We start from the raw sequence: 23,510 nt of genomic DNA, 5'->3' as shown, positions 1-23,510 counted from the left end.
TTCCCTTTCTCTTAATCGCCCTCTTTTCTCTCTCTCTCTCTCGCTCTCTCTCTCTCTCTCTCTCTCTCTCTCTCTCTCTCTCTCTCTCTCTCTGCCTGTCTGTGGAACTCGCCGAGGGCCGTCAGATCACGCAGTCGTGAATGTGAATTCCCTCACATCTCACATGCTAATCAGATTAGCAGCACGGCTAGCGGAATGCTAATCCTTCCCGGGAAAGCAGGGCCGGCCGTACGGTGTCGGGTGTCGGGACTCTCACGCTACTGTTGGAGTCCCAGATCAAATAGCTCTTCACACTGCGTTCTCCGCTCTCCACACCTGAATCGTTTCTGAATGCAGCCTCTCACTAATAGATCTCGTGTGGGTGTTTGGCCGTGAGCCATCCCAGCCAAGAGGTCTCTCCTCTGGGCCTCTGAGTCTCTCTGACAGCCCACAGCATGAACAAGCCAGCCTACATAAGGAGACGTCAGTGTTGAAATTGAAGGTTTATTGCGGCCAAGCGCAAGTGACAAATTTCCCCGCTGGGAAATCCCAGTGGGTGGTCAAAGAAATGATTGAGGAGACCCATTGTTTGGCGACCTTGCCGTTAGCATCGCACGCTAGCTAATAGGACCAGGGCACTGTACCCTGTGACAGTCGGTGTGGAAAGTTGAGCTTGTGGCTGAAATATGAACGGACAGTCCTAGAGCTGGGAAATCTGGCTAGGTTAATGTGATGAGGGAACTTTCTCTGTGAGGTTTAAGTGTCTGATTGCTGATTTTGGATCAAAATATAAATGAAGCACACTGCGTAATGTATTAGGGACACAAACAAAATAGGCCCCTATGTAATTTTTGGCTTAGTCGCTATCAGCAAAAAACATACAGCTGCTTAAGGGGTTGGTATTATATCCCCTGACAATAGTTTAACTTGAGTAAACGTTTTTAATTTCCTCAATTAATCCCAACGTTATCTTTGTAAAATGCAAATGACCCCAGGGTTAATTAAACCTGTCGGTTATTCTATTACAGGCATGAGAGTGCGTCTCTTTATTCACAAAATATCAACAACGTGGAAACCAAGGTCAGCTCCTATATGCTGATTGGTCGAAACAGAGCCCAGCCTCCGCTACATCCTTTCTCCTGTTTCCTGGGAGAGAACAAATCGAGCTGCCAGTGAACATCTAATCCATCTCAAGCCTGGCTGGAATGTTCTGGTTGAGCGGCAGAGTTTCTAAATAAAAGGCGCAGTCAGTTTGTATACGTTTGTTTGGTGAACATTGAACATGAACATTGTGAATGTTACACAGGGAGTTGATATGAACTAAACACAATGCATAGTCATTCTTCCACAGAATCAACAAAAATGTCTCAAAAGGCTGATTTGGCAAAGCTTTTATGTATGCCCTGGGTCTAAAATGTACTAGAAGCAAGGGTGTCATTTCTATGGAAGAGGGGGTGTTTTTATCTGTCAAGCTACACACACTTTTATTATTTCCTAAAATACGTAATGAAATGAAAACTAGTGGGTTCAATAAAAGCTTTCACAAGACCTCTCTTGTATCTCGTCTCACAAGAGATGTCTCTTTCTGTTTCATTAAGTAAAAGTCTTCTTGGAGTCTCCCCTTACCTGGCTCTCTCTCTCCCTCTCTCTCCCTCCTTCTCATGTCTCTCTTTACATATCTCTGTCTATTTCTCTCTCTCTCTCTCTCTCTACCTGTCTCTCTCCCCCGTCGTTCTCTCTACAATGCATCCCCTCACATGTCTCTACTTCCCTGCGATGTCTCACCTCTCTAACTGTCTCTCTCCCTCCGTCCCTCCCTCCCCAGGCCTGTGGCAAGGCCTCCATGGTGCTCCACAGCTACGGCATGCTGCTCCCATGCGGCGTGGACAAGTTCCACGGGACGGAGTACGTCTGCTGCCCCTCCCTGACCCCCGCCGGCCCCGTCCCCGCCCTGTACTCCCAGGAGGCGGAGGAGGATGAGCAGGTAGTGGAGGACGAGGAGGAGGAGGAGGAGGAGGCGGAGGAGGAGGAGGAGCAGGTAGTGGAGGAGGACGAGGACGAGGACGAGGAGGAGGACGAGGAGGTCGACCCCACCGAGGCTGAGGCAGAGGAAGACGACGCTGATGACAGGTGCGTTGCGAGAGGAGCATGAATAATAGCGTGTGTGTTGTATGAGAGTGTGTGTGTGTGTGTACGCATGTGTGTTTATGTGTGTGTGTGTGTGTGTGTGTGTGTGTGTGTGTGTGGTTGTGTGTGTGCGTGCGTGTGCACGTGTGTGTGTGTGTGTGTGTGTGTGTGTGTCTTTGCACACGCTCGTCACCCGCGTGCGTGGTGTCGCATTCGCCAGTGCTGTGTCTTCTGCTCCCGCTCACTTGTGCGTGTCGTGCAACGCACGTCGAGCACATGTACGTCTTGCGACGCGTCCGCGCACGTGTGTCTGGGCCGCCCCATAAAGAACCGATGTCCCGAGCGCTTCAGGCTGAATTACAGCACCGCGGCATTGAACTTTGGCGGCCCCGTGGATTGTCTTTATGAATCACGCCCACTTCTTGTGGCTCCCAAAGCACCGGGAAAAGGCTGGTGCTGTAATGAACCATCCATCCCATATTCTCCCTGAGCCCTTTGAGAGGATGCCCTCAGGAGGGAGGTTGAAAGGCCCCTCTTTGCCAGACAAAAGGAGGCACGTTTGCTTTCATTCCAGGAGCTATCAGGACAAGGACTTCACATTGTCATTACATATGCAAATGGCATTCTCCAAGTTGAATAATTCAGCTCTTGCATTTTGGTTTAAAACGATTTTGCACATTTGAATGTGAAGCCAAGCCCGGCCAGCCTTTTTAACCCAATGTGTTTACCATCTTTAGACCTTTTGCTTGTGAATGATACTGTAGGATGGCATGCAGTCTCCTGTTCTTCTGTTCTTATTGTTTGTAAACCGCCTGCCTTGAACCTGATCTCAGATTTATCAATGGATTCATTGTGTTTATTGATTCATTCAACCCCCCGCAGCGTGGTCCCAGTTGAGCAGAAGCCCACCGTTAACGATGTCGACGACGCCGTTAACGATGGCTATGATGACGATGGCGAAGGCGAAGATGAGGAGGAGTACAACTATGCCTACGAGGATGAGGAAGGGAAGAAGGATCAGGAGGCAGAGGAGACCAAGCAGGTGGACAAAAGCAAGCCAACCGAGAGACAAGAGGAAGACCAGACCCTGCAGGAAGTCAAAGGTTGGTTTGTCTCTCTGTCTGTCCATCTGTCTGCCTGACAATTTGTTTCTCTGTCTGTCCTTTTGTTTCGCCGCTCTGCCTTCCTGTCTTTCTGGGTCTGTGTGTCCGTCTGTCTCTTTGTCTGTCTGTCTGTCTGTCTGTCTGTCTGTCTGTCTGTCTGTTGTTTCGTTTTTCCTGGGCATTTCTCCTTCTGTTTCTCTGCAAAATGTATTGTACAATGTAGGCAGTTATGCCTGGGTTTCTTCAAATCAGCTAAAATTAAATTTTGTGTGCGTACGTGAGTGTGTGCGTGTGTGTGTGTGTGTGTGTGTGTGTGTGTGTGTGTGTGTGTGTGTGTGTGTGTGTGTGTGTGTGTGTGCGCGTGTGTGCGTGTTAGCCTCCAGTAGGCCCAGATGGTGATATACTGTATTCCACTACATCAGAGAAATGAGAGCTGGCTTTCTGCTTCAGTGGCACAGAGTCTGTCAACATAAAACAACACAAAATGTCTGTTACAACATTAAATTTCATTAAATGTCTTTGACAGCTTAAATAAATGCATCATCATTCCACCGGGGCTTAAGCCAAATGCAATAGATGTCTGGTCTGATTGATTCGTTTGGTAATGCCAGGTGAATTTCTGTTGTAATTATATTTGCCATTTTTGTTATTTGTTTGGAATTATTATTATAATTAGTATTAGGTTTAGGGGGAAATGGCTGAGGGGAGTTTAGGCATTGGTTTTGTGTTGTTCCGACGGTTGAGCGAGGAATCAGGTTACTCTGACCCTAAACAGTCTGTCGATGCACAGTGTATACAGAACTTAAAGTTTTTCGATAACAAGGGTTTCAATAGCAGTCACTCCCCACGCCCAATCTCACACACACAACACACATACATACACACAAAAAACACACACACACACACACACACATACACACAATCTAGATTTGTCTAGCATTTTTCATTTACACCTGTGTACACAACTCCATATTGCAATCACATTTCTAGATAATACGGCATACTGTACTCTTAGATAAAAAAATCTGTGAGTTCATATTCGTTTATATATTACATTAGTTCATACTCATTCATAATTATCCCTTAGTTGGTGCATATTTTCCTTGTAGATAATAAAAACACCAATAATAATACATATTATTATTATTACTTAATAATTATTCTATTAACTTTATGCACTGTTTAGAATAAGTTCTCTTTAGGTGTACATGACAATAAACATAAACTTGAAACATGAATGTAGTGCTGCCCCCCAGGTGTAGCAGAAGGACCTAACGGCGTCTCTCCCCTCTCTCTCCCCCCTCTCCCCTCTCCCCTCTCTCTCTCCGCCCTCCCCCCGCTCCCTGGCAGCGGTTTGCGGCCTGGAGGCAGAGACGGGCCCCTGCCGTGCCTCCATGCCCCGCTGGCACTTTGACATGACCCTCAGGAAGTGTGTGCGCTTCGTGTACGGCGGCTGCGCCGGGAACCGCAACAACTTTGACTCGGAGGAGTACTGCATGGCCGTCTGCAAGCGCCTGGGTGAGTCCTCTACTCCCTCCTCCACCTGTCTCTCTGCTCTACCTGTCTCTCTCCCTGTCTGTCTCTATCTCCTCTACCTGTCTCTATCTCCCTGTCTGTCTCCCCCGTTCTGTCACCCTACCTGTCTCTATCCCTCTACCACTCCCTCTCATCTACCTGTCTCTCTCTCCCTGCCTGTCTCTGCCTCTATTTCCCCCTACCTGTCTCCCTCCCTCTACCACTCCCTCTCATCTACCTGTCTCTCTCCCTCCCTGCTTGTCTCTGACTCTTGTCCCTCTACCTGTCTCACTCCCTCTACCTCTCCCTATCCTCTACCTGCCTCACTTGGTCTCCCTACCTGTCTCTCCCTCTCCTCTATCTGTCTCTCTCCTCTACCTGTCTCTCACTCTCTGTCAGCCTGTCTCTCTCTCTTCTCTATCTGTCCGACCTAATATCAGTAACACCTCTTCGTACCACAATACTACCCACTAAAAACACCATCACTTTATAATACACCATCAATACTACTACTAACTACTAACCCTACTACAAGCAGTGCTAAAGGCCTGATTATGGTCCCACGTTCACGCAACGCAAGGGGGTTATGCAAGGGCTGCAAGGGCTGTGATTGGTCCGCTCACTAAATAAAGGTCATAAAGGTTCACGACTGCGTCGAAGCGTTTGCGTGGCCATTGCATTGCGTGCGTGTGGGACCATAATCGACCCTTAACCCACCACTGACTTCCACCTTCGTACCACACCCTCATATGTTATACGAGAAGCAGAGCAGAGTTAGAACTTCCCTCACCACAGGAGAGAGATCGGAGCACATCGTCCTGGGGAAACTTTATCACACCGTGTAATTCACATGGCTGAAAGGTGGTAATGGCGGGTTTGATTATACCGAGAACGATGAGGGAAAACCATTGCAGACTTTTATTCCTGTTCTGCGTTAATACGCTGAGTTAATCCTCTCGGGGAGTGGCCTGTCTCGACTGCACACAATGCTGCATTCTCCCGTCTGCCGGCCTGACTGTCTGTCTGTCTGTCGGTCCACATTGAGTCTCATCGGCTGCTGCTGTGTCTGTGTCTGTTTGTCAGAGATCTATCCGTCTGCCTGTTGTCTGTCTGTGAGCCCTGTCCCTGAGTGCAGGCGATATGTCCGTCACACAGACGGGTGAGTCCCCCCCTACCCCCCCCTGTCTCATGCCACCAGTACCAGATGTTACCAGCATCCCCATGGATCACTGTTCATTAGCTCTGACTCATGCGTCGCAACGAGTCAGCTTTCACACTTTTGCAGATTCAAGCATCAAATATTTAAAAAAATCCTCTAGTTGTGTTTTTTTAAAAGATTTATTTTTGCATTTTTATAAAGTGAGGTAGAGAGGAAGGTATGGAAGATAGAGGGGGAGGACATGCAGCAAAGGGCCACGGGCAGGAATCGAACCCGGGTTGCTGCATTCAGGACTGAGCCTATGTGGAACATGCTCTACCTGGTGAGCCACCGGGGCGCCCCATCTAGTTATGTATTTTAAGGGGAGGTTAAGTTAAAGAAACTATTTAGAAAATAATGTAAAAAACATAATCTTTTGTCAGAGCTGTACATCTGTGTGCTGTGGGTACTGTGTAGACTCAGACAGCAGAACACGGACTCACAGCCCCCATCCCCGCCCTCCCCCACCTCTCCCCTCCCTGTCCCACCCCCGTCTTTCCCATCCGGCCCCTCCCACCCCCGCCGCCACATCCCGCATCCCGGCCGTCAGGAGCAGAGAAATCTTTTTATTAGAGGCGGGAAGAAGAGGGACCAACAGGCATGAAAGTACGACTGTCAGATTCTCTCAGAGAAGCAGCGAGGGGAGGAAGGGGGGAGAGGGGGGGAAGGTTGGTGCCTCAATTTCCCTACGAGAGTCAAACTGTCTCTGCCAGTGAGGAGCCAAACGGTCTGTCTAACTGTTTGCTGCATGTATTCTGTCTGTCTGTCTGTCTGTCGCTTTGCTCATGTGTGATGCACCTGTTTTTCTAAACATCAGCAAGCTTTTACTTTGAAAAGGGCCAGGGAGTCTGGTATAGTCAAAAGGTTTGATTCCCAGCTGAAAGGTTCTGAGTTTGAACCTCAATGTCCACAGCCAAACCTGTAGGCGTCCTAGAGTAAGATGACCTATCCCCTACCTGCTCCTTAATGACATGTACTTGTAATCCCCCGGAAGGGGTTCTGAATGAAAGCATCACATGACCAAATAATAAATAGTTGTGATCGAAAGTCAGCATGAAAGATGATTCTTTATGAATCCCAGATGAGCCGTTTGGGAGCCACAGCAGAAAGTACAGGACAGCATAGCATCAATTAAAAGCTATAAAGAATTGAAAAAATATTCAGAAAACTCTCAAATGTAAATGCGACAACAAAAAACGACTGTTAAAGTGCATACTCCCTACTCCATCGTCACATGACCGTGTCATGTGACTTCCCCTTCCTCCACAGTGGTGCCCCCCACGCCCCAGCCCACCGACGACGTGGACATCTACTTCGAGACCCCCGCTGACGACAAGGAGCACACCCGCTTCCAGAAGGCCAAGGAGCAGCTGGAAGTCCGCCACCGTAACCGCATGGAGAGGGTGAGTTCCCCCCCTGGGCGCGGCTAAGGCGTAGTTCCCCTAGCAGCCTGTAGGCGGCAAGTGGCAAGTGGGACGACAAAAGGCCACCTTTCTCACTCAATGGGAAAAATTGTGATTTACTTGTTTTACTACTCGTGATACAAAGCAAATATTTGTATTTATTTTGTTTGGGTAGGATGTTAGTGTATGTATTCTGAGAGGTCCCGTTTGACAGTTAAAGTGAAATCCAAGGCTAACCCTTGTGACCAACATGGCGCCAACATGGCGCCAACATGGCGTCCACCGCCGCATTAATGGTTTCCAGGCTCAAGCTACCATTAACATTAGAGGAACCTCCCTCTTATTCAGACGGAACTCCAAGGGAACTTGTTTATGCAATGTTTACTACACCCTTCCCTGTATCGTGTAATTGTGATTATACCCGACGGTAACAACACTCCATGTGTTTTATGTCTTTTTCAATTACATGGTTATGAGGGCACTGACAGAAATTAGTCCATGCGTCCCACTTCTCAATGTTTTTTGTTTTGTGTTGAAATGAGGTTTTGTTGGGTTGGTTAGATGCTGAGGTTGTGTCTTGGGCCCCCAGGTGAGGAAGGAGTGGGAGGAGGCTGAGCATCAGGCAAAGAACCTGCCCAAGGCTGAGAGGCAGACGCTCATTCAGGTAGGACGGCTGCTGTCTGGGCCAGATAAGATGGCTAACTCGCTCTTTCTGTAGTTTTCTCTCTCTCTGTATCTCCCTATCTCTCTCTCTCTCTATATATACTCTCTCCCTCTCTCCTCTCCCTCCCTCTCTCTCTCTCTTTCGCTGTCTGTCTTGCTCTCCCTATCTGTCTGGCTCGCTCTCCCTCTCTCCTCTCTCACTCTCTCTCTCGTTCTCTCCTCTCCCTTTCACACCCAGGCCCATATTAACACAATGTGATGCCCCTGGGAGTTGTTGGCGGGGGGGGGGGGGGGTGGGGGGGTTGCGGGGGGCTGGTGGAGTTGTAATATTAAAAAAGTATGATTCTTTTTTTTAAAGCTTGTTTCATGTGGTGCCCCCCCACTGGTTGTCAATGGTTGTGCCCTTATGGATAATCCAGCCCTGATCACACCCGCTCTCCCTCTCTCTCCCTCTCTCTCTCTCTCTCTCTCTCTCTCTCTCTCTCTCTCTCTCTCTCTAATGTGTATTCATATGTGTGCATGTGTGTCTCCATCAGCACTTCCAGGTGATGGTGGAGTCCCTGGAGGAGGAGGCAGCCAGTGAGAAGCAGCAGCTGGTGGAGACCCACCTGGCCCGGGTGGAGGCCATGCTGAACGACCGTCGCCGCCTGGCCCTGGAGAACTACCTGGCTGTGCTGCAGGCAGACCCTCCCAGGGTACACACACACACACACACACACACACACACACACACACACACACACACATGAGCTGGCAGTGTTTCAAGCAGACCCCCAAGGACACACACACACACACACACACACACACACACAAACACACACACACACACACACACACGCTGATTTGAACTAGTCTAATTATGATTTATACATATCTATCCATTCTTCACGTTGTTTTAAGACAATACAAACCGCCTGCCATACAAAATAGGTGGTCAGGATAGGGAGAGGGAGAAGGAGGGGGGAGAGAGAGAGAAGACGAGGGGGAGAAAAAGAGGGGCATAGGGGGAGAGGAGAAGAGAGAGAAGCAGAGGGGGTTGGAGGGGGAGAAAGACGGAAGAGGTCACTGAATCATGGCTCATGGATCAACTGTTTCTAGGATTCAGTTCAGCCAAGCAGGGAGCAATGAAGCTGCTTCCAGGAGGAAAACATGGTAATCACATGACCATCCAATGATCAAACTTCATGTTACTGTACATGATCAGTGCCGTGTTGGTGAAGGTTTGGGATGAGATGGGGGTTGGGTATCATCAGTTAATGATGCACTTAACTCACTCTCTAACTCACTCTCACACTCCATGCATATATCTGTCGGTCTATCTATCTGGGCTTTGTCATTGGCGATAACTCTGATGCAAAGCTTTTATGCTTTCTCCACAAATGGATGCAACTGGACGCACATACACACATGCCCACACTCACACTCACATGCACACATATACACACACACACACACACACACTCCTATAGCTCACGCACACACACATGCAAGTGTATGCACACATGCCCACACTCACACTCACATGCACACATACACACACACACACACACACACACACGCAGTGCAGTTTCTAACTCAGGCTTTCCTGCTGGTCTCTCGTTTCCTGTGAAATGATCCGTGGCCGGCCTGCAATTCATCACATCCAGAAAAAGATTACTGTAGACGAAAAATACAAAGATATAATACATGAAAAATATAAACCGTAGACGCACCAGAATCCTGTGGGAGTACAGAGTCAATCACATCCCAACCAGAAGCTCACGTCTCCCGGTTACAGACCTCTTATCTCGAGGTCCTGTGATCTCAGTGTTTTGGTGCAGCACGGTGACACTTGCTGTGGAACTGCAGGGGGACAGGGCCATACTTTATTAGAATACATAAAGCACTGACACACACACACACACACACACCAGTGTGGTGACTGCACACCGGTGTACGACCCAGTAACACTCCCTGTCATTGGTCCATTCTCAGTGTTACGGTTTAGCTGCAGTAGCAAGGGGTTTTGTGACTGGTTGAGGAATTTACAGGTGGTTTATTCTAGAAACTGAACTACTCCCAGTACTGACTCCACCTGATTTATTTAGCATACATTTACACACGGGCACACACACAGACACACACAGACACACACACACACACACACACACACACACACACACAAACACACACACCAGCCAGGGTAGCTCTGAGAGGAGGGAAAAATGTATTTGTTATTCAGCCCAATATTTATTTCAACCATCAAGGAATAATGTAATTACATCATAGTGATTATGTAATCCTGTTAGTGTCAGGTGTCAGGTGAAAACGTTCCATAGTCTGCAGTCTCTGCGAATCTTCTCCATGTCTTTAAAAGCTCCTTATGCCTGGGTAAAAACGTTGGTGTTCTAGTTATATTTAAATTGAGTTTAAAATGTATTGTGGACTTTTCTTCCCCAACCCCACCACCAACACCACCCAAATCTACCTCCATCATCATCCCCCACATCCACCACCACAACCACTACCACTACCACCATCATCATCACCACCACATCACCATCATCACCACCACCACGACCACCCTTTCTACAACCATCCCCACCACCACTATAACAACCATCACCATCAACACCACCACCACCGCGACTACCACTGTCACCAACTTCTCTACTACCCACACCACCACCACCATCACCACTACTACCACAACCACCATCCTCACCACCAACCCCACCCTACCACCATCAACGCCACCCCGCCACCAACATCCTCCCCGCCTCCACCCGCACTATCACCCCTGACTGCCCCTCTGTCTCTACCCCACCACACCTCCACCACCACCACCCTTATTTCTCCCCCTTCTGCACCCCCAGCCTCACAGGATCCTGCAGGCCCTGAGGCGCTATGTGCGGGCAGAGAACAAGGACCGCCAGCACACCATCCGTCACTACCAGCACGTCCTGGCCGTGGACCCCGAGAAGGCTGGCCAGATGAAGTCCCAGGTCAGAGGGAGAACTCACACACACACAAACACACACACACACACACACAATACATAGTTGGCCCCTTGTTTGACAAAAGGAGTGAAAGAGTCCAGAATTACAGGTCTACTGTAATGCTAGACTAATTTGTGTTCTGGATGCTAAGCTAATTCAATGTAGGCTGGAGTCTCTTGGGTATGTTTGTTAGCTTTTTTTTGGGGGGGGGAAAGAAAACATTAAAGAAAATATTTATGACTATCCTTCAACAGAGGCAGGATAATTACAGGATTTTTTCATGATAAGCTCCTCTGTATATTTTCTCAGCAAAATGTTTGTTTAGCAGAGTTCCTGTATGTGTATATTACTACTGCTCAACCAATGCCCAAGGGATCTGAATTCTAAATAGTTGTGTCGCGTCTGACATTTGACTTAAATGTGGGCCTGCATAATGAGACCCTCTGTTGGAAATAGTCTGATGCGGTGGCTGTGCATTATGGAACCAAACTATGAAGGTTTCCACATCCAAATCGTTAGCCGTATTTGCTTAAGGCTCCAGTTTCACTCCTGTATATTCTGGGAGTGATTTTGAAAGTCAGGGAAATCTCTTTGCCTCCCACTGGGCCATGTCATTTTTGTAAAACATTGAACGAAGGGTTCCATGGGGGGCGGGCTAGCGCCTCTAGCGGTGGGAAACACTCGTTACTGCCACCTGCTGGTGGCTGCAGCACACTACACACAGTGGGGAAGGACAAAGACAGAGGATGGGAAGTAAACAACAATGTTCTGAATGAGTCATTAATCAGTAAAGCTCGGGTGGCATAGTTGACAGAAGATACTACTGTGCTGCAGTGAATCGTAGGCCTCCCCCTAACCATAACATGAGCCAAGCAAATCCATAACAAAGACTTATGTCAAAGACACATGTCCAAACTGAATAAAGGATATTGAATGACCATACACCCTTGCAGGTCATATATCAGTAACTATTCTCAGGACTCAGGACTCGACCTTGACATAAAACCCAGGAGTATGGATTGTTTTAGTATTAATGGTGGGGTTGTGTGGTCTCCAGGTGATGACCCACCTGCGTGTGATCGAGGAGAGGATGAACCAGAGCCTGTCTCTGCTCTACAAGGTGCCCTACGTGGCTGAGGAGATCCAGGACGAGATTGGTAAGACAAGACTCTCCTACTGTGGTGTGTGTGTCTGTGTGTATCTGTGTGTGCGGCTGTGTGTGTGTGTGTGTGTGTGTGTGTGTCCGTAGAGAGATCTTGGGTGGGGGGGGGAGAGAGGGAGAAAACACACACACCATCTTGTTAGTGCCTCGCCAGCATTAGCATTGTTTCATTGGCCCTATTTGAAGGGATTACGTTCCCCGGGTCTGCGGTCCACAGAGAGTGTGACGGTGCGGTGTGATGTGTGCAGTGTGCAGAGCAGACTACAGCCGCCGTGCGCTGGCAGGGAACTGGGTCACAGCGTGCCGCGGCCAGTCTGGAAGATGTGAAGACTTCCAAGGCTGAGGAGTGATATCTGAGTTACAGCAATTCTCTAAAGTGGTCTTTAAAGAGACGAGGTTGCAGTCACGTGATCCCAGTCATGGGATCGCTGCGGTTATTGTCGCACTGTTCACTGTGGTTTTTGTTAAGATGAAAGTGGATGACACTTCATTCATCCTTGAAGGGAAATTCAGGCGTTCACCCCGTAGAGAGGAGTGAGGAAAGAATTAAGAATTTGAATTGGACTTTCAACCCTAAATTTCGGTTGAAGTGCCAAATTGACTAGAGGTTATCATATTGTGATTAAATGTATGTGATTGTGATTGGAATATGACAACACAAATAGAGTAGATTATTAAAATGTGTAAAAACGTGAAGTAGTGCTGACAGGATTAAGATCTTATCACCATCGGTTGACCTTCAGTGATCTTGAAAGGCTGTCAAGCAAACGTTTGCATGTATGAGTGATCATTTCTACTTAATATATTTGTATTATTGATAGCAATGGTCAGTCATAGCATCCCATTAAAAGCCTGCAGTACAGATATCGTAGTCATACCAAGTAACAAGTTCAGGAGACCCCTAACGCTCACTGTGTCCCCTCTGCCTCCTCCTGGTCCTCCTTCCCTTGATCCTCCTCCACATATTCCTCCACCTCCACATACTTATCCTCCCCCTACACCTCCTACCACTCCTCCTTCTCCTCCTCCTCCTCCTCCATCCCCTATTTCTCTTCCTCTTCCTCCTCCTCCCCCTACTCCTCCTCCTTCTCCTCCTCCTCCTCCTCCTCCTCCAGATGGGCTCCTGCAGGAGCAGAAGGCGGACATGGACCAGTTCCTCTCCTCCATCCTGGACGTGCAGCCCGACCTGACGGTGAGCTCGGAGGAGAGCGTGGAGGAGCCGGAGATCAAGCCCTACCGCCCCTTCCAGGTCAAGTCCCTGGACTCACGCCCCCAACCAGAGGGTGAGTGTCGCCCCCGTCCCCCGTCCCCCCACGTCCCTCTTTTCCCCCATCCCTGCCACCATCATCAGCAGACATGTTGGTCTCACTCTGCAGTCACATGATCAGCAACAGACCATGTGATCGTTTTTAAGGCCCTGACACACCGACCAGATTATCGGTCGTCGGACAGTCTGGCGAGCTCGGTGACCTGAGTCTGTTCGGTGTGTGCTGTGCGATCGGCCGTCGTCAAAGCCATCTGTGATCTTTTCAAGCCGTCTGTGTTCTTTTCAGCCGATTGCACATGCTGACCCATGACCAAATCGGCCCGACTGACTTTTCGGAATGGTGTGTTGGGGCCTTTAGTGTTATTATCATGTTTAAATAGACAAATTGGCAGAAAAATTCAGCCCCACCTCATACGCGCTCCTTTTGTGTGCTTTGCACTGATAAACAATAGGCTTCTGTTCCTTGTTTGTGTGATGCTACAAATATGAGGTGAATTTCACACTCGTATGCTTTGGGCTCAGGGAGGCTAGAGGTGTGGAAAGTAATTTCAAAATAAAGTGAAAGAAGATTGTTATACACAGTCGGATATAATAAAGTGAATGAAGATAGGGATATACACAGTAAGCTAAATTGAAAGTGGATGGCGATAGAGATATACACAGTAAGTTATAACGCCAGTAAAAGAGGGTAGTTATACACAGTAAGCTATAATGAAAGTGAAAGAGGGTAGAAAGATACACACTAAGCTATAATGAAAGTGAAAGAGGGTAGAGAGATACACACTAAGCTATAATGACAGTAAGAGCAGCTATACATATACAGAGTTGGTGAGCATCAAAAGGAAGACAGGAGGGAAGAGGTGCACCGAGTGTGGGTGGCTCTTCAAAGAGGACCGTGAAGCACTAGATCTGGATTTACCGGGGCCCCGACGGCCCTCGAGGGGCCTTTACCTTCAACATAACACCAGTCAACGTTCAAAAGCAAAATCACTCCCCTAGCCCTGGCTCCAGAACAAACCGAATCATAGAGCAGAAACCAAGCCTTTTGAAAACATATCCTACAGTGAACCCTTACCCTCTTATTTCTATGTTGAGGGCCAAAACACAGGGAAAACAAACCATTTAGATAGAAACTAGGGCCATGTTTTCTTCAGAAATGCAGGGTGAAATACGATGTGGGCCAAGTGAAAAGTGATAAGTACACTCCAAAAAACCACAGCAACTGTCTTTCATTTCCCTTTTTCCCTCTTTATCTCTTGGAGGAGATTTCTTTCTGGAAGTTTCCCATCTGGGCTCTATGCTCGATCGATTAACACAGCTTGATAATTCTGCTTCTCCTCTTTTTTTTCCTTCTTCCCCGCTCCCCCCTTTCTGTTGTGTTTATTTTTTTGTCCTTTTAATTTTCTTCTGTTGCGCATTTCCAATGACAAGGAGATCTATCAGACTCTCCACAGGCCTTCAATAAAGGTTGGTACCTCTCTCTGTCTCTCTCTTTCTCTCTCTCTCGCTCTTTCTCTTTCTCTCTCTCTCTCGCTCTTTCTATCACTTTCTCTTTTTCTCTCTCTTTCTTTATCTCTCTCGCTCTTCTATCTCACCTGTCTCTTATGCTATCACTCGCTCAGTTTCTATCCATCTCACTTTCTATATCACTATTTCTATCTCTCTCTCTCTCTCTCTCTCTCTCTCTCTCTCTCTCTCTCTCTCTCTCTCTCTCTCTCTCTCTCTCCCTTCCTCCTTCACTGAGTTCTGCCTCCCTCTCGATGCCTCTCCATCCCTTTCCCCGTCTCCTCTCGCTCGCGCTGCACATTTTCTCTGTCTCTTTCCCCGTCCGTTTTGATCCTCTCCTCCCTCCATCGCTCCTCTCCCCCCTATCCCAGTCATGTTTTGCAGTCATCTCCGGCCTCTCCCGGCACTCCTGAGCATTCCGGCTTGGCGTGTGTAAATAACGCCGCTCACTTTGTGTTTGTTTGGAGTTCAAATACTCAAGAGTTTGGTTGGTTTATGTTGACCTACCTTATTTCTCCTTGCTGTCTGACTCAAAATTGTGTGTGTGTGTGTGTGTGTAATGTGTTTTTTCCTGTGTATTTGTAATTTGTTTGTGTCTGTATGTGCGTGTGCAGACAACGTGTGTATGTGTGCGTATATAATCTTTGTCTGTAGATTTTATGTGGTTGTGTGTGTGTGTGTGTGTGTGAGTGCGTGCGTTTATCTGTACACACGTGTAGATAATGTGTGCCCATGTGTAGCGTGTGTATCTGGGTGGGTGTAAAAAAAAAATTAAATAGTGAAAAAATAAAGTGTGCGTGTGTGTGATGTCAATGATAAAGTGTGATGGATGTGTGTGTCCTTGTTGTTCCATTGGCTCATTGCTGACGGCGCTGTGAGGACTCTGCAGTCACCCTGACCCTGGCGGACTGATAGGATTCATTGTCAGGGTGTCATGTGGAGGTGGTGGGGAGGCTCCAGCTCTGATGGCAGGGCCGCTCCTCATTGTCCCCGGCTAAATAATGGTGGTATTTATAGGCTCTGAGCCCGGCACCAGAGGCCAAATGAGCCAAATCCAGCAGCGACACAACTGTATATCAACCAGTACCATGCCATACCTCTGTCTCTCTCTCTCTCGCTCTCTCTCGGTCACTCAGCCTCGTACTACCGTCTCTCTCTCTCTCATTGTCCCACACTCTCTCTCTCTCTCTCTCTAGCTGTCTCTCTCGCTCACTGTCTCAACGTCTCTTGTCTCTCGCTCACTCCCTGTCTGTCTAACTCTCGCTCCCTCTGTCTGTCTGTCTATCTGTCTGTCTGTTTCCAGCTGCCTGTCTTTCTCTGGTTCTCTGCCTGTTTGACTCCCTTTCATTCTCTCTGTGTCATTTTTGGTTTGTCTTTATCTCTCTCACCCTTTGACGCTCACACTCACTCTTTTTGTCTCTCTTTCTTTGTTACTCTTTCATTCTCACACTCACAATTTCTCTCTCTATCTTTGTGTCTCCCACTTGGTCCCTCACCCTCACTTCTGTTGATTTATTCATGACATATCTGCTGTGTGTATATTAATAGATACGCCTTCTAATTCAAATCCATCCGTTTTCCCAGAATGCATTTCTGACACTATGGCCTAGTTCTGGCGCGGTATTCTGATTATTATTCCAAAGGCAAGCGGGTCGCTTTGTGGAGGAATTATTTATAGTCTGGTTCCGGCCTTGACATTGAAATTGAACCATAGAGAATTAAATCCATTAAAAGACTGAAGGAGAAATCATGAACCATTCATAGGATGTGTATGCTGTTTCTTTTCTATAAATGATGTAACTCGATGTTGATGAAGACCCAGAATTACACAGGTCTGTAATAGCATGTGTGTGTCTTCTGCACTCCAACGACGATCTGTTGAAAACAAAGATGGAAGGTCATTGTGTTGGTGTGTCATGTGATGTCGCTGAGCCCTGCAGTGTGTACCAGGAACACGGGACTATTGTTGCTGTGCTCCGTGAATGAGGCTCCTCAGTGGCCAGTTCAAGGCATAGTAACTGTCCGCCCTGCGCCTCCTTCTGCGCCTCCTCCTGCCTGCATCTCCTCCTCACCGTGCTCCTCTCTCCTCCTCCTCCTCCTCCTCCTCCTCAGGTTCTGGAATGTCTGGCGTGGACGGGCTGATCGGCGCCGAGGAGCATATCATCAACAGCAACATGGACGACAACGTGGTGAGTGTGCATTGTAGCCATGACGACCCCTCCGACACTGGTCGCCATGGCGCCCGCCCGCCCACCCTTCCTAACCCCATATCTGCTCAGGGCTCCCAGTTCCAAACACTCATTAACCTTCGCTGAGCTGAATTGTAACAGTGTCTCTCAAGATGGAACTGTTGTTAATGTGAGGTTTCACGACAAAGGCCTCTGTCCAGGGTCTTTTACATTGTATCAGAAACCTCAACCCCAAAGTGGTTTGGAGAAATTGCATCACAACCTGTATCAGGTTGGAGCAAATAACGAAAAATAGAAACACGGAGAGGGCTGATACTCGACCAGTCTTCTGCCATTAGAAAATCGTTTATTTTACGAACAATGGGACTATTCAGTCAGGACTATTTATGTTAGATGCATTTATTTTTTTCAAGGAGACTTATGGATAAGTATATGAATATATACAGGACACTTTTACAATCCTCAGTAATATCCTCGGTAGTCATCTTGTCTTAGTCTCTTTAACGCTGCATCTCTGACGCCGCCAGCAATGAAACCCTTGCCGCTGGCGCACGCTCCTCTTTGTCACCGCTAAAAACACGCATGTCCTTGTCCAAATGATGCTTGTCTGTGGCACGTCCACGTCACTTCTGCACGCAAATCCGTCACCAACTGTGACCGTCTGTCCGTGTTTCATTTGTGTGAGGTCTGCCATGCATGTTTGTTCTTGCTTTCTTTGATGCCAATTCTTAAAATGGAGTGAATCTGTGAATTTGAGGGTTAAAGTGGAAAAAAAAACTACAATTGGCTGCTCTAATTCCTAATTTCTACATTATATGAAATCCCCAGGATTATGGATTGCTCTTTCTAAAAGATTGGTCTTTTTTTGCCGGCTCAACACACTCCCACCTTTTCTAGATGTTAATGGTGTGAAACTCCAGGTTCAAAAAAAAAAATCCTGCCATGTAGCTCCACTTATTCCACTACCACTACTATCAATTGTAGTATTATTGGTATTATTATTGGTTGTAGTGTCACCTGGGTTCACGCTGAACAGCAAATCCAGACTGAGACGAAAGTTGATGGGAGAGTTTTACTTACTGTAAACAAGGAGCTTCCACCTCAGCTAGATCTAGGGAGATCTTTATCCAATTCATCGACGATTAGCTCAAAGACCTTTGACTACATCACAATATGCTCCTTTGTGGAAGGACAGAGATTAATAAATATGTGGACTGCGTCCAAAGACGCTTAGTTAAAGAGCGAGAGAGGAAGAAAAATTATATGTTGATGTTTTTCCTAAATGTCCTCCGTCTTTCCTTTCTGCCTTAACTATGATCATCAGAATTCACTTTAGATGCACAATACGTCCTCCTTTCTGTCCACCGTCTACACACTCTGCCTTTCTACCTACCAGTTTGTCCATGCATCTCTTCTTTTATGCGCTCTCTCTCTTTCGCTTTCTATCTGTCTCTCATGTACCAACACACACTACTACAGCTGTACTGTTAATCCCCCACACACACACACACACACACACACACACACACACACACACACACACACACACACACACACACACACACACACAGGGACCTCCAAGGTAGTTTCTGAGAATGCAGTAACTAAACATCTTTTAACTATGTTAAAGCGAACGAACATAGCAGCTAACTATTTTGGTGTAAGTGCACTATGTGTTTCGTGTTTATTCATAAAGCATTGAAAGGAAATTATGATACAAATTACAGAATAAATGTTGTTGTTTTTTAAATCTGCTCTTTAACAATGCAGCCTGTGTATGTAAAAACAATGTTTCTTTTGTCATACGAAGACTGACACAGAGGCAGAGCCAATGAAATATAAATGGAGGTACCCAATCAGATTGCAGGAAGGGGAGGAGGGGACACTATACTAGCTCCCTAGTCCCTGAAACACATGCACACACACACACACACGCACACATTGCGGTGAGTGTAACCCGGGCTCCCTGTCTGTGTTGACAGGTGATTGATGAGTCTCTGGATGTTAAGGAAGTGATTTACACTAAAGAGAGAGTCCGCGTTATGCATGACGATGAGCTGGTGAGTACAGCAGCCCCATCTGCTGGCGCACAGGGGAACTGCAGCCCTCAGCCCTTTGGCGGCAAAGGGAGGGGATGGGAGGGGAGGGGAGGGTGTAAGTGTGACGGAAACTAAACTACTAAAAGTACCCCAGTCCCTTCCTCCCCCCCTCCTGCCCCCCCCCCCCCCCCACCTAGAGCCCCAGAAACCCCACCCTTTTTTTGTTATTGTTTTTTGTTTGTATCTTGGTGGTTTGTGCATGGGTGCATGATGTGTGTGAATGTTTCTCAATGCACACATGACAACCCCAGTCCCATGCAAGGAGCGCTCATCCACATAGACCCGCCGCTCGGTGTGTGAATGAGCTCTGTACATATAAATACAACAAGCCAGATGTTCCTAGGCCTGCATATGTTTCGGATGTCTCATATGTGGCAGGGGGACATCGATTAAAGATGATGACCATCTGTGGTTGTTTGTCTTGTGAGACTGGCTCCCGGATGTAGAACATCCTCTTAACTACAACTGCACTAAAACTACGTTCCCCACTTCACTTGTTTCTCCATGAAACATATTTCTATAAAACCTGTAGGTTTATGGACCCACTATTTGCAATAACCCCTAAGTAACGACACATATTCAAGTGAGCTATTAACGTCTAACTTCAAGGTCATGTGCACATTGATAAAGAATTGAGCACCAAGTCACTAACTGCAATGAAATGCTTGAATTGCATGCTTCTTCATCGGTACAAACAAGTAATAAAAACGAGAATAACCAATTTTTTGAAATCATCAAAACGAAAAAGAAATTGTGTTTGATACACGACTTCAGAACTCTGCTCCTGCAGCCTTATAATCCCCGACCCGGATATATATTACACAAGCCGCTTGGCACAAAATTCCAATTTAACCGAGACTGAGACGGTCTGCCAGGTGTCTGAGATACGGGGATGGCCGGCCCAGCGGCACTAACCCAGCCAGCTCAGCCTATACGGCCCTGTCTCTCATTTCACCCTGCAGCCCACGAGTCGCCTGGCAGACTTTAAAAAGTACTTATGTTATCTTATTGTTCTAATTGGTCACCAGAGGAAGCTTTAAGTTATTCGCTTTTACAAGTTTGTAGTATTTATTCAAAATGGCAGAGCATAAATCCGCTCAACTGTCAAAATAGGAATATCAAATAACCCTAACCCTAACCCCAACCCTAACCACAGGGACGCTATCATCCCTGGTGGAACACAGGCTATTTTGAGATGGGAGATTCTGATTGGCTGGAAATGGTGCCAAGTGATGTCCTCAAGGACTGATGTCATCCTTGTGGTTTGCGTTAAGACAGTGTTTCCCAACCTTGAGGTCCGGACCCATTTGGGTTTGCCTAATAAGGAAATGGGGTGGCTGCATTGATTGACTAACAAGCAATAGATATTTGATGCACATTTGATGGTGCATTTTTTACCAAAAAAATATTACTAATAACCATAAATGTGGTGCATATTGGGATTGTAATTGCAAAAAGGGGTCAAGGGCCAGAAAAGGTTGGGAACAACTTGACTAAGAGTTTAAATAAGTTATCAGTGCTGCCTGTCATCTCCTCCCTCACCGTCTCTCTCTCTCTTTCTCTCTCTCTCTCTCTCTCTCTCTCTCTTTCTCCACCTCCCCCTGCACTCTCCCTGTTAGGAGTCCTACCGGCCTCTAGGAGAAGACTTCAGCTTCGGTAGCAGTGCTCTGATTGGCCTGCTTGTGATCGCCGTAGCCATAGCAACGGTGATTGTGATCAGCCTGATGCTGCTGAGAAAGAGGCACTATGGAACCATCAGCCATGGCATCGTGGAGGTAGGAACGAGTTCCCCATGACTCAGAGTGGAGTGGATTATAATACACTGGTGGCGGCGCCCCTAGTGGAAGGAATGCATGGTCAAATAAATGTTATTTGAAGAGTTTCAAATGATTCACAGGCCACATTTAGAGACAAACCCCATAACCCTGATCCCTCTCAAGGGCAAGGAACCAGCTTGGGAAACACAGAAGAGGAATTCCTCCTTCCAGGGACTTAGGATAGGCTGGTGGTTAGGACTGGCATTCCCAAAGCTCTATTGTGCTAAGGCCAGATGGCTAACCCGACACCTAATCCTTAATGACCTGTATCTGAATAAACTTTAAATAATCACATTCAGGTGAAAAGTTTGAGGTAAACAAATCAACTGAGAAACATCACATTAGCGTTGAAGTATTTCTCTAACCATGGTCACCCCGCTTCCATCCCTGTGTCAGGTTGACCCCATGTTGACCCCCGAAGAGCGCCACCTCAGCAAGATGCAGAACCATGGCTATGAGAACCCCACCTACAAATACCTGGAGCAGATGCAGATCTAACTAGAGTCCACCTCTGGGGGGGCAGCGTGGAGGCGGAGCATACTACTGACCAATAACATAACGCTATTATCTAAACTCATTTGCATACATCCACTATTCATTTACCGGTTTGTTCGAAATTAAATCCTTGAATAACGCTAATACTTCTACTACTGCTACTGTTGTACAATAGAGCTCTCTCTTAAATCATTTTCCTTTTGAAAAGAAAAAAAATACAGAGCAAAAGTGATGTATCTACCTTTTTCTTTTGCATTCTGGAAGACGTTACTCTGCAACTCTCTGTAATTACCAAGATCAAGATGTATAACATTTCTTCCTGTGTTTTTTGTTTGTATTTGAAAAGTGTAAAAGAAAATTTTAAAGTAAAAAATGTGTGTTTGAGAGGCTGACCCAATCGGCCGCCCTAGTAGCAGACAGCAGTACACTCTGGTTGTCCGGTTCCTGATGGGGATTCTCAAAATGACTCGCTCTTTTCTCTTCTTGTTTTCGTCCTGAATTGGAGTGCTTGTATATGAAGGTGCTTTGTACCAATTCAAATGTACAGTCAACCAACTGTTGAACAACAGTATGATGAACACAGAATCATAAATCCATTATTTTCTCTTTCGTTGTTTGTTATGATAACAAAATATACGGATATGGATTAAATACATATATATATAAATATATATATATAAAAAAAAAAATATATATATATACATATATATATATATATATATATATATATATATATAAAAGAATAAATGTTTTATTCCACAACTTTTTCAGCGAGAAAAGAGCAATCATGGTCGACTGGAAAATGGAGGGCACGTGTTTGGGGAAATGGCGGTTAGAGAAGTGTGTGCACAGATTCTCCCCCAGCTCACATACATGACCTATAACCCTACCTACCCTCCCACCCAGCCATGGCCATATTGGATGACCATCAGTTGTGTTGCTGTGTGACAGCAGAATGCAATTCCAACGGCTTTTACGATCTTCAGTTGGCAATACATTCAGTAGTTGATCCCCACATTTCTAAGATCTTAACAGATCTCATGACAAACCCAAACATCGGGGAATTTAATACACGGCTGTAATGCCGAACGCCATATGTGTTGGCGCCATAAAGTAGGCCACAAACATCCACAAAAAAAGCCAGGTTGTGCTCTTGCGTGCGCACAGACTGAACACAGCGTTCAACAGATTACACAGTCTGAACCCCCAAAATATGATAACCAACGGTCCTGTTTGCTTTGCTGTTCATGAAGCACAGAACAGTGGGGAACACAGTGCATTGTGGGATGGCGATGTGAGCTGGAGGACTATGCAGACAGATAGACGGACATAGTTTGGACGGCTGGTTTCTGAACGATAACGTGATTTAAAAACGGCACAAACAAACACTAGCAGAATCCGAGAATAATAAGTAGGGTTGTTTGTTTCTTGATATTTCTCTCTTAGTATTATCTTTGTATGCCTGTATAGTTGATGTGGCAATCCTGACTTTTCCAGAGGAAAACCTGTGGTGTGCATTGTTCTTATATGAAATGATATATGAAATCTATTTTTAAGTTTGTTTGTTTTCTCGTTTTCTATTTTCTTCTCTTCCTGTGACAGTGTCTCTGTATGTGACTGTCTCACTATGCAGCCGACCGGTTCCAGCCAGTTCCTGCAGCTTGATTCTGGGTAGATGATTGGGGGGAGGGGGGTGGGTGGATATTAATATTATATGCATATTAGTGATGGAAATGACACTTGTGGAAACTGATTTATGATTACAGGGGAGGGAAACACATTAATAAACTCACCACTTCCATATGGACGAGTCTGTCGTTTTTTTAACAACTAAGTACAGTATTATGTCTTAAGAGTTGCTGAGATTACAAAGTAACAAACATATGACCAGGGGGAGAACAATTTGTGACGTCACACTTCTGAAGTGCAAATACACAGTATTTACTATTTGTAATAGTAAATAGTCTGTGCATTTGTTTACTAGTTGGTTCTCCAACTCCTCAAGGTGC

At 46.6% G+C, this 23,510-nt stretch overlaps 1 protein-coding gene across 2 annotated transcripts in view; it reads left to right on the top strand.

The window, feature by feature from the left end:
* aplp2 (amyloid beta (A4) precursor-like protein 2) overlaps window positions 1-23,206 on the top strand; it is a 56,288-nt gene extending 33,082 nt beyond the window's left edge. The window contains exons 5-17 of one of the 2 annotated variants that reach the window (XM_084467160.1): window positions 1,805-2,109; window positions 2,989-3,209; window positions 4,560-4,727; window positions 7,192-7,325; window positions 7,915-7,989; window positions 8,525-8,683; window positions 10,844-10,972; window positions 12,024-12,123; window positions 13,244-13,411; window positions 17,014-17,090; window positions 19,073-19,150; window positions 20,809-20,964; window positions 21,403-23,206. In XM_084467160.1, coding sequence (XP_084323286.1) covers window positions 1,805-2,109; window positions 2,989-3,209; window positions 4,560-4,727; window positions 7,192-7,325; window positions 7,915-7,989; window positions 8,525-8,683; window positions 10,844-10,972; window positions 12,024-12,123; window positions 13,244-13,411; window positions 17,014-17,090; window positions 19,073-19,150; window positions 20,809-20,964; window positions 21,403-21,504 — 1,872 coding nt within the window. In that variant the 3' untranslated portion in view covers window positions 21,505-23,206. The remainder of the gene's footprint in view (window positions 1-1,804; window positions 2,110-2,988; window positions 3,210-4,559; window positions 4,728-7,191; window positions 7,326-7,914; window positions 7,990-8,524; window positions 8,684-10,843; window positions 10,973-12,023; window positions 12,124-13,243; window positions 13,412-17,013; window positions 17,091-19,072; window positions 19,151-20,808; window positions 20,965-21,402) is intronic. The other variant, XM_084467161.1, reaches the window with a different exon arrangement.
* Window positions 23,207-23,510: the final 304 nt, after the last annotated feature.

Source organism: Micromesistius poutassou (genome assembly GCF_964030765.1).
Source record: "Micromesistius poutassou genome assembly, chromosome: 4".
Taxonomy (NCBI): Eukaryota; Metazoa; Chordata; class Actinopteri; order Gadiformes; family Gadidae; genus Micromesistius; species Micromesistius poutassou.
Note: the sequence above shows the minus strand (reverse complement) of the source record. Positions and strands in the feature narration are given on the sequence as shown.